Source organism: Ziziphus jujuba, chromosome 1, assembly GCF_031755915.1.
Source record: "Ziziphus jujuba cultivar Dongzao chromosome 1, ASM3175591v1".
Lineage (NCBI taxonomy): Eukaryota > Viridiplantae > Streptophyta > Magnoliopsida > Rosales > Rhamnaceae > Ziziphus > Ziziphus jujuba.
In genome coordinates this window covers 35,172,476-35,186,662 of record NC_083379.1, presented here as the reverse complement: position 1 = coordinate 35,186,662, position 14,187 = coordinate 35,172,476, and the positions used below count along the sequence as shown (strand labels likewise).

General features: G+C 35.3%; 2 protein-coding genes across 4 annotated transcripts; one reads left to right on the top strand and one right to left on the bottom strand.

Annotated features, from left to right (window-relative positions):
• The first annotated feature begins 68 nt into the window (after positions 1–68).
• Positions 69–1,393, top strand: LOC107430393 (chlorophyll a-b binding protein 13, chloroplastic). The gene is given in 4 exon segments (XM_016041231.4): positions 69–287; positions 403–564; positions 664–694; positions 697–1,393. Coding segments are annotated over 4 exon segments (798 nt in total). The 5' UTR covers positions 69–158; the 3' UTR covers positions 1,173–1,393.
• LOC107430375 (myosin-2) lies at positions 1,234–13,538 on the bottom strand. Of its 3 annotated transcripts, none has more exons than XM_016041217.4 (24): positions 12,255–13,538; positions 11,683–11,784; positions 11,429–11,572; positions 11,187–11,337; positions 11,045–11,072; positions 10,675–10,843; positions 10,455–10,518; positions 10,307–10,320; positions 10,134–10,218; positions 9,423–9,526; positions 9,157–9,295; positions 8,264–8,382; positions 8,019–8,171; positions 7,849–7,938; positions 7,006–7,083; positions 6,479–6,637; positions 6,108–6,278; positions 5,631–5,836; positions 5,395–5,530; positions 5,052–5,181; positions 4,659–4,769; positions 4,461–4,573; positions 3,439–3,639; positions 1,234–2,807 (listed from the first exon to the last, which is right to left on the bottom strand). In XM_016041217.4, the coding sequence occupies exons 1-24, from the start codon at positions 12,714–12,716 to the stop codon at positions 2,328–2,330; spliced, it is 3,609 nt and encodes a 1,202-aa protein (XP_015896703.2). In that variant the 5' UTR covers positions 12,717–13,538; the 3' UTR covers positions 1,234–2,327. The 3 variants fall into 3 exon arrangements, with proteins under 3 accessions (XP_015896703.2, XP_015896709.2, XP_015896696.2); XM_016041223.4 differs by having other exon boundaries at positions 3,439–3,633; XM_016041210.4 differs by having other exon boundaries at positions 3,439–3,651; positions 12,255–13,537.
• Positions 13,539–14,187: the final 649 nt, after the last annotated feature.

Sequence of the window (14,187 nt, the reverse complement as noted above, 5' to 3'; positions counted from 1 at the left end):
TCCTATTTGTTTCTTTCTTATTGCTTACGCATAATATTAGACCAACCTTCTCTTTCTCCAAACTTCCCAGGTTACCCAAAAAAAAAAAAAAAAAAAAAAAAAAAGGAGCACAGCAATCAGCTGAGTTAAAACTCAAAGCTTGGGATTTCACATCTGCAATGCTAATGGCTGCAACTGCGAGCTCCAGCACCCTTCTTAGACTCACCCCATTCCTTGGCCAAACCAGAAGTTCAAGTTCTAATGCTTTCAGAGATGTTGTCCCTATGGGAACTGCCAAATACACCATGGTAAATACCCCCTTTTTTTCTTTATCTCTCTCTGTTTCTCTCTGTGACTTTTGGAGTAGTTTGATGGTTGTCTTATGGCTAAGTAATGGGGTTTTCTGTCTTGTAATATGAATAGGGGAACGACTTGTGGTATGGACCAGACAGAGTGAAGTACTTGGGACCCTTTTCTGCACAAACTCCATCATACCTGACTGGTGAATTTCCTGGTGATTATGGATGGGACACTGCTGGCTTGTCCGCTGATCCAGAAGCCTTTGCCAAAAACAGGGCTCTTGAGGTACATACAAAGATTTTCAACTTAGCACTATGTGACACTTATCAACAATCTATTTTTCCGTTGAGAATTAACACTTTGATTCTTTGTTCAAAACTCTAGGTGATCCACGGCCGTTGGGCAATGCTTGGAGCCTGGGCTGCATCACCCCAGAAGTCCTTGAGAAATGGGTTAGAGTGGACTTCAAAGAACCAGTCTGGTTCAAAGCAGGAGCTCAAATTTTCTCAGAAGGTGGTTTAGATTACTTGGGCAACCCCAATCTTGTCCATGCTCAGAGCATTCTGGCAGTGCTTGGCTTCCAGGTCGTCCTTATGGGACTTGTTGAGGGATTCCGTATCAATGGTCTTCCCGGAGTAGGAGAGGGTAACGATCTGTACCCTGGTGGCCAGTACTTCGACCCCCTTGGTCTCGCCGATGACCCTGTCACATTTGCTGAGCTCAAGGTGAAGGAAATTAAGAACGGCCGGCTTGCCATGTTCTCCATGTTCGGTTTCTTTGTCCAAGCCATCGTCACAGGAAAAGGTCCATTGGAGAACCTTCTGGATCACCTTGACAACCCAGTTGCAAACAATGCTTGGGTCTATGCTACCAAGTTTGTGCCTGGATCGTAAATTCAATGTTTTTAATAGTTCAATCTTGTCATTGTGAATGAAACAGAATGCATATTCTATGTAGATCATTATTAGTAGATATTAAAAAAAAAAAAAAAAATATCACTCTGTATCAGTTTGATATCTGAAATGACTAGGATTTTCTAGTGGTGCTGATCTTCCTTGTTTAAACAAATAGAGGGATGACATATATTCAAAATAAGCGAATTAATTAGTACTAATGATACATGTCATTGCTTCCTCTGACAAAGGTAGTAAGTTCGAATCACCATGCTAAATACAAAAATAAAAAATGAAGTAATAAAACCTGAAAAGTCCACCAATTGGCCTGTAAATGTAGAAACATGCTTAAAACACATAAAAAAATAAAAATAAAAATAAAATGTAGAAACCTGCTTTCCTTAGATCAAGAGGGTTAGCTCAACATTATTAAATCTACAGTAAAATTACTATTCACCCTACCTGTTTTGCCAATAATTTATTTCCACGGCTAAGAATTAGCTGGGCACGATATGCAAAAGTTCTCATTGTTGAAAAAGTTGTTTTCTCCATGCCAACGGTAAACTTCGCCACCCGAGGGATTAGGCAATTTTGTTTGCACAACAGCTCTCCTTCAAAGGATTCACAGCTCTACCGATCATGTTCCGGATAATACACAAGAGATGTTCAAGTTCAGTCAATGTGCTATAAGTCTAAACAGCCAAGATTTGCAGTAAAAACTATAAGCTGCCATATACTCGGACAGCTGAAAATATAACGATAACAAAGCACTAAAAAAATTTTAGGCCATATGAACATTTCTTTTCCACATATTCGATGCTGAGTTCTACAAGATATCACATTACATCAATGACAACTGAATATACACATTGATTAACAGAGGCTGAAATCACTCAACGATTTCCTATTTGGCTATGCACAGACTTATCAATACTCCCACCAAATTGCAAAAATTGGCTGATATACAACTTCTCCCCCATCACCACCCTGCGCACTAGATTAAGGCCACATATGTCTCCATTAACATAGGCCGCTGGAGTAGCTCCTGAAAAGGGAAATTGTCAATGTTGTGACAGGCATCACTTTCCAATGATCCTCATGGAATATCTCCATTTTTGTCTACTCTCACAAAGATGTTGATCTGACACTAGATTACTACGATGCTCTTGAGCTTAATTTTCCCCACCATTTTCGACGGCTTCTTTCTACTTCTGGATGCCCAAGTTTATGAAGCTTTGCTTTTGTTTCCCTTAATCTTACCTTGTATTCTTTCTTCCACATCTCAAACCGAAGTTTGAGTTTTCGTATCTCCTCATCAGAATTAATATTTGAAGTAGATTGTCCTTTGACCACAACTAGAGCTTTCGCATCATCATCAAAAGTCTGTCTCTGCTGCTCAAATTCCTTTACTAGATTGTTGACTGCAGTCAGAGTACCATTCGTATCTCGCCCTGATCCAACATCATGTATGCCGCTAGAAAATTTGGCAGGCGTGCTTGCACCAGGCGTTCGAGATCCCATGGATGTTGCATCCTCAGAATCATAAAAGCGAGGTGATGAGACAGAATCCATTCTCCCAGGGTGACCTGCAGTATTGTCCACAGCAAGGCTCTTTCTGGCTGCAGCAAGACTCATCTGCATTAAAATCACAATTAAAATTATTGGGAATTTCTGGTTAATAACACAACAAATTGATACTACGATCCACATATATTACAGTGCTCTACTTTCATTTTACTCCAATTGTTGTTCAATAACAGGAAAAAGACAAATAATGGACAGACAATGTTCGAGCCACCCAGAACAAATATCCTCAGGTTCTTCTTCTTTCTTTCATTTTTTTTTTTTTTCTTTTTTAAAAAAAAAAAGGGAAAAAGAAAAAAACTATGTCACCAATAGTGAAAGTCATTGATTAATTTGGTTGTCTTTTTGACAATCTACAAATGGAGCACAAGTCCTTAACATCACTGTTTCTTTCATGATGTGAAACCAAGGCAGTTATCAATTTATCAGCAGTCTCTTACCACCCCCAACCAATTAGGTTTATAAGACTAGACACCCGTACACATTGACAACAGATTGTTTAAGTGTAACCTTATTGATGCATCCAAGAAACAGTGTCAGCATAAGTCTACAATTAGTTAGTGGCTCACATTTATTCAAGCAAGTTCTTTTAACAATTCCCAAGTTTCATTTTGTCATTCTTTATTTAACAACTAATCATGCATAGTTTCTATAACTGACATTATACAAGCAAATGACTCACTTGCAATGATGCCATCTGTTTTTGCCACATCTCTTCCATAGATCTCATCTTTGCTTCATACTCTGACCACCTTGTTTCATACTGTTGTAGTTGCTCCCGCAATGCAGCATTTTCCTCTTCCTTTTGCTCTAGAGTTGCTTCTGCCTTTAAAACTCGCCGTTGAAGCTCGGCAAAAGATGAAGGCAGCCCATGAACCTGCTCCTGTGACATGTTCTGCTCAGCCCAAAAAAATAAAGAAAAGGGGTATCATTTTCCCTTTTACAGAGTTAAAAATGCTTCAGATATTTATGAAATAAAAACGTACTCAATATTTTACCAACAAAATCCTCTCAAAATGCAAAGTTAACATTCCTATAGACAAATATTTACTGCAGTTAATAGATCCCAAAGTGTAGTTGTCTCTCTATATCAATCTTTAGTGCATACTCTTTGTTTTTCCTTGTGTTTATATGTCAGTGATCCCCATCTCTACCATTTTCATTGGTTGTACACGTGTACCTTCTATTTGGTTCTCAGTTATTGGGAAGGCTTACATGTAAGGTGCACCCTAGATTGGATTGATATACTAGTTGGACTCATTTATTAACAGTTAAAGCCTTTAGATTAATGGTAACCTGAAACCAATTAAGCTAAAGCAACCTCAATTCAAAAATGCCATACAAATTTCTAAATCATAGGTGGCATTTGGAATGCTTGCTACATTTGCAGCCATAAAACAATATAGTTTTCAACTTTCCAAGGCAAGCATAGGCAAATATGCAGCTATTTAAATTCTGCCACATAACATTAGGAATTTGGAAGCAAGCTGTTGTGTATAATTTGATCAAAATAATAATAATAATAATAATAACAACAACAACAATAAAGGAAACAATGGTTAATGAAACAAATGGTCAAGATGGCATAACTAACAATGATGGATTTAAACTCATGGAAAAGAATGACCAATAATGAGAAAGAAAGCAATAATTCGAAATGCAATAGTTATTTTAAGTCGGTTAGTGCAACATAATAAAAAATACCTTCACGTCAGAAATCCTCCTGCCAGGCTTCTGTTTATATTTTACACCCCCAGGGTGCACCTTCAACTTAATCATGCCTTTAAAACGCCTCCGAACCAGTAAACCACGTATTACTGCACAAAAAGTAAATGGAGAATAAGAAAATCTTATGAATGTAAGCAATCAGAAATTTAACTAATAAGACAAATATTTTTTTACCAGACTGTAAATATATGACCCCCCGCAGCTCATCAAGTGTTTTAGGAGCACTAGATGTGCGCCACTTAAACACAATATTGTGTTTCCTTCTGATATTCTCACCACGAATATCTGCATTTAACTCCCATCAATTAGAAACATTGAGAAATAGTTACAATAAACCAACAACAACAATAATAATAAAATGTTCCAAGGATAAAAAACTTTGAGTCAAATTCAAGTGTGTTAAAAAAGGTATCTGTAAGGTCCAATAAACTACAAGGCCTGATAAGAGAGTTCAGAAGTACATTGCACAAGACAGTGGAAGAATATGAAATAACATAACACCAGAAAGATTATAAAGACAGCAAAATATCCCTTCAACATTAAATACATAAGATTGATATGCATTACATGATTGTAATGTTGCTACTCCTTTCTTAAGTTCATGGAAAGAACAACGTGCTTGGTAACCACGGAAGTATTTCTGGACACAAAGTACTCCTTGCAGGATTTGTTTTCTCCTCTCCTCCAGTGTGCCAATCTGTATAAGCATAATAGAATTAGGACATCCATTGTAACTATCATACCATATCAACCTCAAAGAGATGTTCAATTCATTGTTCCATTGCTATCTTGAGAAATAAAAAGAGAGCATAACCATGACAAACTTTCAAGAGTTAGATTCCAACCACAAAACCACTAAACTACATGGGCAGATCAAACGGAAATGAAATTCCAGTAGCAAATAGCTTACCTGCCCTGTTCGAAGATACACTTTGGTATAGCCAATCTGGTACATCTCAGGGAGGATATTAAATTGTTGAAGAACAGCAATTGATATGCTTAACGGATCCTGAGATACATTGGTCTCCAAACGTAGAAAACCATATCTGAAAGATAAGAAGACAAATGAGGTAACATAACTCAAAAGTTCCAATAAACATTATAATTGAAGAACAAAATAGTATTTTAAATTCAGCCTCGATTCACCTTTCTGCAAACTCTTGATGTCTCATTCTTGTAGGATATCCAGATCTTGATATCCTAACAACCTCCAAAACACCACAACACCTCAGCTGATGTAAGACAAGGTCCATCTCATACATGCCAGGAAGCTGTTTACTATTTGGCTTTATGCAACGAATGAAATGAGGTGTTGTACTCTCCAACTGGTGCATAAGTTTGAACAATTGTCCCTATCATGGATGCAAAAGTACATTTAAGACTTGGAAAAACAAATAAGAATTGTATCAAGTGTACATACTTCATAAAATCTTCCATTCACATAATTGTAAGATCCTTGTATTCCTAAAATTTATGAAAATGAAATTTTACAAAAGGAATAGAGCAGGTTATCCAAAATCATACCACAATGGAATATCACTTGGTCATAGTTCATAATATGTCTTTTTTATACAAAACATACCTATAAATATCCAGTTCAGAACTATGCACAAGCATATGTACCTTGAATTTTGTACCAACACTACGCTTGTGAAAGTCCATCTGAAATTGCTTGAGCATTTTGGATGCAAACTGCTGCAGAAGTTCACTTCCACACGAGGAGAGGAGTTGGATGGAATCACAGTGCAAAGGATCTCTGTTCTTTTCCAGAAAACCATCTGTATCATAAAGAACCTGTCAAAACACCAGGTATTAGTAAAGGTTATGGAAATCATAAACATTTTATGAATGTTAGAGGTTCACAATCTTCCATGAAACATACAACCCCAGTCAAATATTTATGCTTCAGAAACATTGAGAATCTTCTTTACACAAACTCTACCACAAATTACAAATTAAGTTTGTGAATATCCTGAAACCAGCAGAAAACCAACCTCTCCAGCATAGTGACGAATACTGAATGCACTGCCTCTTTCTCCTTTAAAGCAAGGATTAGAACTCAGGTGTTGCTTGAGCTTATTGGCAAATGTCAAATCACTAGCCTTGGGGAAGTTTGATTCCTCATCCAATAAGGAAACTAAGCCTAAAGGTTTCTGCAAAATCCATGACACAACAAGAAGTGACAACTTTAGCTATAAAGGCAAAACCTTTAGTCATTTATGAAGGAATAAATTCAAAGCTGTAAACCACATCTCATTGACATCAAAAACCAAATTAAATACTTTGAAAAGCTAATATAGCAATTTAAATTCAAAAAATATATCCAATGTATATACATGAAGGTAGAGCAAAAGTTTAAACAGTCTAACACCGAATATATTTAAAAAAAAAAAAAAAAAAAAAAAAAAAAAAAAAGAAGAAGAAGAAGAAGACGTATAGATTTGAATGCTCTATTTAATACCAGTTGAAGACTAATCAACTCCTGATTACTAATATAGAAGGCTTGAATTATTAAAACTACCTTCTCGAAGAGATTCAAGCACTCTTGGTTATCTTCAAAATCAACTTTAGTCCAATCAACTCCATCCACTTCGTAGTCCTGAAGTATTTAAAAACATAATAAACCAAAAAAATCACAAAAAGAAAAGAGAGAGGGGGAAAAGTGATGTTACATTCATACATAGTCATAAGCACATCCTATGATGATAACCGAAAGTGAAGTAAAGAAATATAACATATTCAGAATTGAAACTTAACATCCAAGAAATTGGGTTCTCAAAGCCAGAATAGCTGATTTGGATAAGTTATAGCTTGAGCAAATTATTGGTTAAATAAGGAAACATAGTAGTCTTTAATACTGCACAGACTGTCCCATGTGAAATATCAGACCTGAAAAGATTGGGAGGGCTCTTGCAACTACCAATAAGTTTAACTTGTTTCACAGCTCACAATACAGCTATTTGTCAAGATGTTGTTCCTGGCTTACTGCTAAATCAAGTAAGTTACAGACTGCTTTATCTGTACATGTATAATTATTTTGCCCAGTTTCATTGAAAATAGGAATGACACAAACATATGATTGAAGTGCTCAATAGACATCGAGTTTGTCCATGCATCATAAAAAGGATCTTCAGAACTTCTAAGACAAACACTTCAAATTTCATGTATCAAATCTTATTTTGATTTCTAGAGGAACAAGAAAGGGTACAAGATCGTCTGAGATATAGAAACCACCTTTTACTTATTGAACGGCATGACAAAATCATTATGATTAAGAAAAGTAACACGAAGCTTCTTTCAATTCAAACTAAAAGAATCAAAGTACGGAACCATCTTAAATCAACAATGCATGTGAAATACTAACCTCCTGCTCGAGCTTAAGTAAATGTCGGTTGAAATGTTGCTGCAGCCTCTCATTTGCATAATTAATACACATTTGTTCAAAGCTATTCTTCTGAAAAATAGAGTTTATATGATTAAATATAAGCCTACTTCACTACAACATAACCTAAAGGATCACCATAAAATTTATACCTGAAAAGACTCAAACCCGTATATATCCAGGATACTAATTGATCTCCCAGTACGATGTTTGCCCACTTCAAGAGAATTGTTAATTTGTTCCACAAGCCAGTCAAATAAACTTGCATAGATAAATTTTGCCAATGCATCTCTCGTATCAATTGCCTGGTTATTATGAAATACATATGCTTTATCTTATGTGAGAAAAGTGCCTCCTGTTCAAAGTTGAGTGTAAAACTAGAAAATACCATACACACCTGCTGCAATGTCAATCTTTTAGCAATTTTGTCTTTGCCAGCTTGGATTTTGTGGGTGGATAAAGCTAACATCAACTCATCAGATTTACATCTCATCAGCCTGGCAGCATTTGTTAAAGCTGCCAAAAGGAAAGATAAATGGAACTACTTCAATATACTTGCCTTTTCATGCCCTCATTTCTTAGCATAGAACATAAATATGAAATGAAACAAGAAGCAACTTTATTCATAACATTTTCTATTGCAATGTAAAAGACAATTATTTGTCAAAAAAAAAATTATATTCATAGCTTTTTGATCATTCAGAATTGGAATGTTTCTCTCTATAGTTGTAAAGGACTGATCTACATTAGCCAGCCATCTTAATTTCATAAGACCCAAAAACCACGACAAACAAAATACATTGTCACTAATCTTCTTATTTCTAAGCAGTCAGCACTACCATCCAAATACATTTTCCACATCATATATCTCTAAAAAGCCAGAAGAGAAACTATTATTAAGCTATCATCTAACCTACTGCTTTATTGTAATAATTTTTCCAAACTATTCCATCTAGTGCTGCAAGTCACAAATATTAAATGTATCAGATTTCTCAATTGGCATTTAGGCCAAAAGCCTAAATTCTAAAAAAACTTTTAAATTTCTATGCTAAAATGATTTCAAATCACCCAGGAACCAGCTGTGTGTGTAACATATCAAACTCTAAAAAAACTTTTAAATTGCTATGCTGAAATGATTTCAAATCACCCAGGAACCAGCTGTGTGTGTAACATATCAAACTCTAAAAAAACTTTTAAATTTCTATGCTAAAATGATTTCAAATCACCAAGGAACCAGCTGTGTGTGTAACATATCAAACCAAATATTGTTTGAAAGAATGAATATTTTACCTTCATCTGCCAAAACCTCCACATGATTTTCATTGTCAATTACTTGGAATGATATGTTTCCCAGCCACAATACAGCAGTAAGCATAGAAAATGCGTGCTCTTGATCTTCTTTGCTTATACGAGCAATATCTAGGGCTTTCTGGAGGAGTGAGAAGACAACAAAACAAGGAAGAGCAACACTTTGTGAGCATGTTAGGCAGTAATGAACTAGAAAAAAGGTACTTTTATTACATGAATGATGAAAGTAACAGCTATAGCTTTCTTACCATGAGTTTAGAGAATTTCTGAGTATCATCTGTTCCATCGACTACTAAGCAACCACTTTGATTGAGATACTTGTACTCACTAGCCATTCTAAGGTTCAGTCTTTCTGCAAAAAGAAGTGTAGGAATGAGAAGAGAAATATTTATTCACTAAATTATGTTTATATTGGAATCTAAGGAGTGTTTTCAATGGCTCTAACCCAATGAAAAAAAGAAAACATTCTTGCAAAACTAGTTGAGTAACCCATCTATTAAGATCCAAAGCAAACTACTAGGGCACAGATGAGATCATTAAAGATCATCACTAAATGACCATCCTATTTCTAGGAAAAGTTAGGGAGAATGGAACAAGTCAACTCAATGCTTCTAGTTTGTTTCTACTCACAAGGAGGGTTGGAGTTTTAGTTTTCTTCCAAAAAAAATTAAAAAAAATATATATATATATATATCATTGGCTCAAATGTCTAGTTTGTTCGACTAATTATTCACTTTTTTTTATGCAGTTCACTTCAGTAATTTAACATAGAAAATCCTTCATGTAATGTATGGAGTGGTGGATCCAAATCATCAGGTTACATGCCAACTTCGTAACTGCAACATTATAGTGTCTATCAAAACAGATGAGTGCCATGGGAAATGGGTTCCATTATGAAGCATTCAAAATTCTGAAGAACCAATAATGATTAATTAAAAAAAAAAAAAAAAAGGTACTACCTTTAAGATCTGTGGGGGCACCAGCACAGAGTTGGTAAAAGATATGATATGACCTCTCACCATTGGCCAGCTGAACCACTCTCGACTTTGCAACGAAAGATTATGATTTCAGATGAGGAACATAAAAATAATAATAAAATCCTGATTGCAGTTCAGATAGAGCAACAAATTACCTTTTCTAGAAGAACTATCCATAATTAGTGCAGGAAATTTGATGTTGACATGCAAATGAGGTTGTAACAATCAAGTTAGTATTATGGCTAAGAAAAGTCATGTTATATAATACCATAATATTAATTAACTCCATTTTAACATGCTTACATGTTTGGATTTTAGCACCACATATTTTCCCCAGTGTGCTAAAATGAATTTCAATCAGCTTCCCCTGCACCAAGTCAGAAGCTATGTTACCCAAATTCCATATCCTTCAGATATCATTTCTGGAATGGAATAGACTAAAATTCAAACAACAATTTTTCAAGTAATAGAACAAGTTAAACCTAGGGCAACATTTACCAATGTAGAAATAAAAGAAACTCACAAATCTACTTGAATTGTCATTCCTAGATGTTTTTGCATTCCCAAATGCTTCCAGTATATAATTGGTTTGAAGGATTTCATGCTCTATCCCAAAACTTCCACCACCAAGAGCAGCCAAGTATTGCATTGCAATTTTTGCTGTCTCAGTCTTGCCAGCTCCACTTTCCCCACTGCAAGGAAAAATCAAGATTACCTTGACATATATCCAATCAACGTAAAACATTTTGACAAAAAAAGAAGAAGAAGAAGAAGAAGAAGAAGAAAGGAAAATATGATAATTACTGAGCATAGGAGAATAAACACAAGAATCGAAAGACAATGTCCGCAAGGTAGCATCTACTTTAAAGAAAACTACATAGATTTATTCTAACCTTATGATTATGGATTGATTTACTTCATCTGCAACACAAAATTATATCCAGGAAAACGGAAAGAGGCTTCAGACACAAGTTATGGTTGCCAACAGTTAGAATAAATCTTTCAGACAAGCAAAGAAAAATAAAAGAGATGCACCTCTCATCATCTCATTATAAGCAGCATCTGCTATCGCATAAACATGAGGAGTATCCAACAATTTCTGTCTATAAGCTGCAATAAATTCATCCCCATAAATTTGGATGTCTTTGAAGGGATTGACCGCAATCAAAACTGGCCCTGCTTTACTCTAGAGAAGACAAACACAATAACCGTAAAAAGAGAGTACAAGATTACATAAATCTGACCACCAAGAGTTGGTGAGAGGATATCTTACTTACATAAATTATATCCTTAGAATATCTACACTGAAGATTGTAAAGAACAGATGGCTCATTCAAATAACTAAGTTGTATAAGATCATCCACTCCTTCCAGGATATCTGGGTTTGCAGGAAAGAGCTCTACCGTTGATACTTTGACAACCTATATAACAACAAAGGCATACACAATCCACCAATTATATACCAAGGTTATATAAACAACTCATGTTAGTCAACACAACTTCCAGAGACGGGGAAAACTGACGAACTTACATTTCCATTAGACAGTAAAACTGATGCGCAATCCCCAGAAGTTGATTGTATTATTCCGGACTCCCACTGCCCACTTGGCAGCCGACACCAGACACGAAGTTTCTGAAACAGTGTTTTTGTCCACATCAATGCATGTTTCAGAAACAACAAACTAAAAGTCTTAAGTAAGAAAATACCGTTGAAAAAAATATATATATTTGATCCGTACAAGGAAAACCATACACTTCTAGTTCTAGATTTCAACATACAGAGGATTAAAATGAAAGATGGTTTAGAATGTCAAATGGATCATACACAGTTTGTAGAAACATTCACCCATCTATATTTATATAAATATAAAAAATAAAAATAAAAAATCGTTTTACTTGATCAGATCTAAGAGTCCATTAACAGTGCATTATTCATTAAAATAAAAAACATAATAAAATGCAATCAAATTGCTCTAAGCAGTATATAAATACAACTTCAACTATAACAATAAAAGATTGTGTTCTTTAACTAAATTAGAATCAAAAGAATCTTAAGCACACAAGAAACTTCCAACAAATCGTTCTTAGCCATCTAAATTTTACCTTCTTAATGAAATAACCTATGTTGTCATCGCAGTCCAAGTCCTGAACTCGGGACGGCAAAGCAGCAGAGAAGGCAGTGACGGTAGCGGCCTGATCTAAGTTTCCGGTCAGCTCAATCGTAGTCTCCTCCGGCAGCGAAACATAAGGAGACTCGACGGTTTGCTCTCTCTTCACCTTCTTGCTCCCGAAACTATTTCTCTTTGAACCTAAATCCTTTTCTTTCCTCTTTGTCTCGTCCTTTACACTTGGCAAGCTCTCCGGCACACCGCCGTCGGTGTCAACCTTGAAGTTAGTCGGCAAAGAGCGCCTCGCGGGAGGAAGCCGACCCCTGGAAGTCGGCCGAGCCGGCAATGCCGGCGGCAAGTCCTTGGGCTTCTCTTCCTCATCTCTCCGCCGAAGCGAATCTAGCATTTCCTCCAGCGAGCTCCGCACTATCATCGACGGCGACGCCGATAACATCATTTTCTCCGACACCTGGTGAATTCAAATTCCCCAATTTCACCGGAATTCTTAACCAAAAACTCGCAATTTCACCTTTCACTCGTAATACCCGCGCAGATACAAACTCCTCATTGCAAAAACCAAAAACCCTAATTCGGATCAGAAATATTGGACAAAACGACGGTCTAAATTTCTTCCAAAATTTTCTTTCAATGAATTCTCAGAACTGAAAGAGAATAGAAAGTTAAAAGATTTCCCAAAAGTCAAAAGCTAAGGAGAGGAAAAATAAAAAATGCGTGTTGTTATTTTCTTTTTTTTTTCTTTGTTGCGCAAAAACAATTTCAGAAAACAAACTCCGAAACTGCATTTGCTTAAACCAAGGAGCGCGTATTTTGATACTGAAGCGTAAGTTACGAGGTTCGAAACTAAAGGGGAGGTTAAGACATGGTTTGTTGTGAAAAAACAAACCTCCTTACAACAGAGAAAGGAAAGGAGGGAAAAAAAGAACCAAAACGAAGCTGTTTTTGCTTGTTTTGTGAAAACAGAAAACGTTCTTAATTTTTTTTTTTTTTTTTTTCCTCTCTTGCTTTCGGAAAACAAAATTGAAATACTTAACTTTCCGTTAGGGATAGAGGAGAAGAGAGAGAGTTTTTCTCTCTTTTTTTTTTTTTTTTTTTCTTTTTCCCCTTGTTTCTGCTTCCTGAAATTCAAATTTTTAGGTTGGTGTCGTTGCACATTCGTTTCTTGAGAAAACGGTTTGGATCTGATAAGAGATGTAACAAATATATAAAATAAATTAAATTAAATAAACATTAGCTGGGAGCAGCATAAGAAGAACACTTCTTTAGGACCTGACAAGCAGTCCCTTTGTGCATTATAATAAAAATAAAAAAATAAAAATTTAAAAAAAAAGGTGAGGTTTGGAATTAGCACGTACATTTTGATAATATTACAAGTTAGGCATCCGGTATCCCATATTTGAATTTATTATGAATTTTCTATTATACCCTTGTAGTGCGTCTTTGGAAGACGTTTTTATCTTTATTTTATTTTTATCCACGCTCCAATCTCCTTCAAAATATTCGTTTCTAACAAAACCTGATAAATATTAAATCCATCCTAGATATTTAAAATTAAATTGAATTTCATGTCAATAAAAGAAAATGACAAATTGCTTTATATTGGAATTTTTTTTTTCTTTAAGTAATTCATTTTTCCTTTTTTTTATTGGGTCCCTATGTAATTCATTCAAATTTCATTACTTTTTATTATCCAAAGAAAAAAATTTCGTAACTTTTTGCCACTCTTGTTGCAGGTTTGTACTTAACAATTTGCAATATAGTAATTACTCATTAAATTCCTTAACCAAAACAAAAAAGAGAAACACATGTTAGGGTTTTGTGATTTAATTTTTTACCTATTTTACAAACACGAAAACCATAATATTTATGTGGGTAGAGCAAAAGATATTCAAGGAAAACAGCAAGGGGCA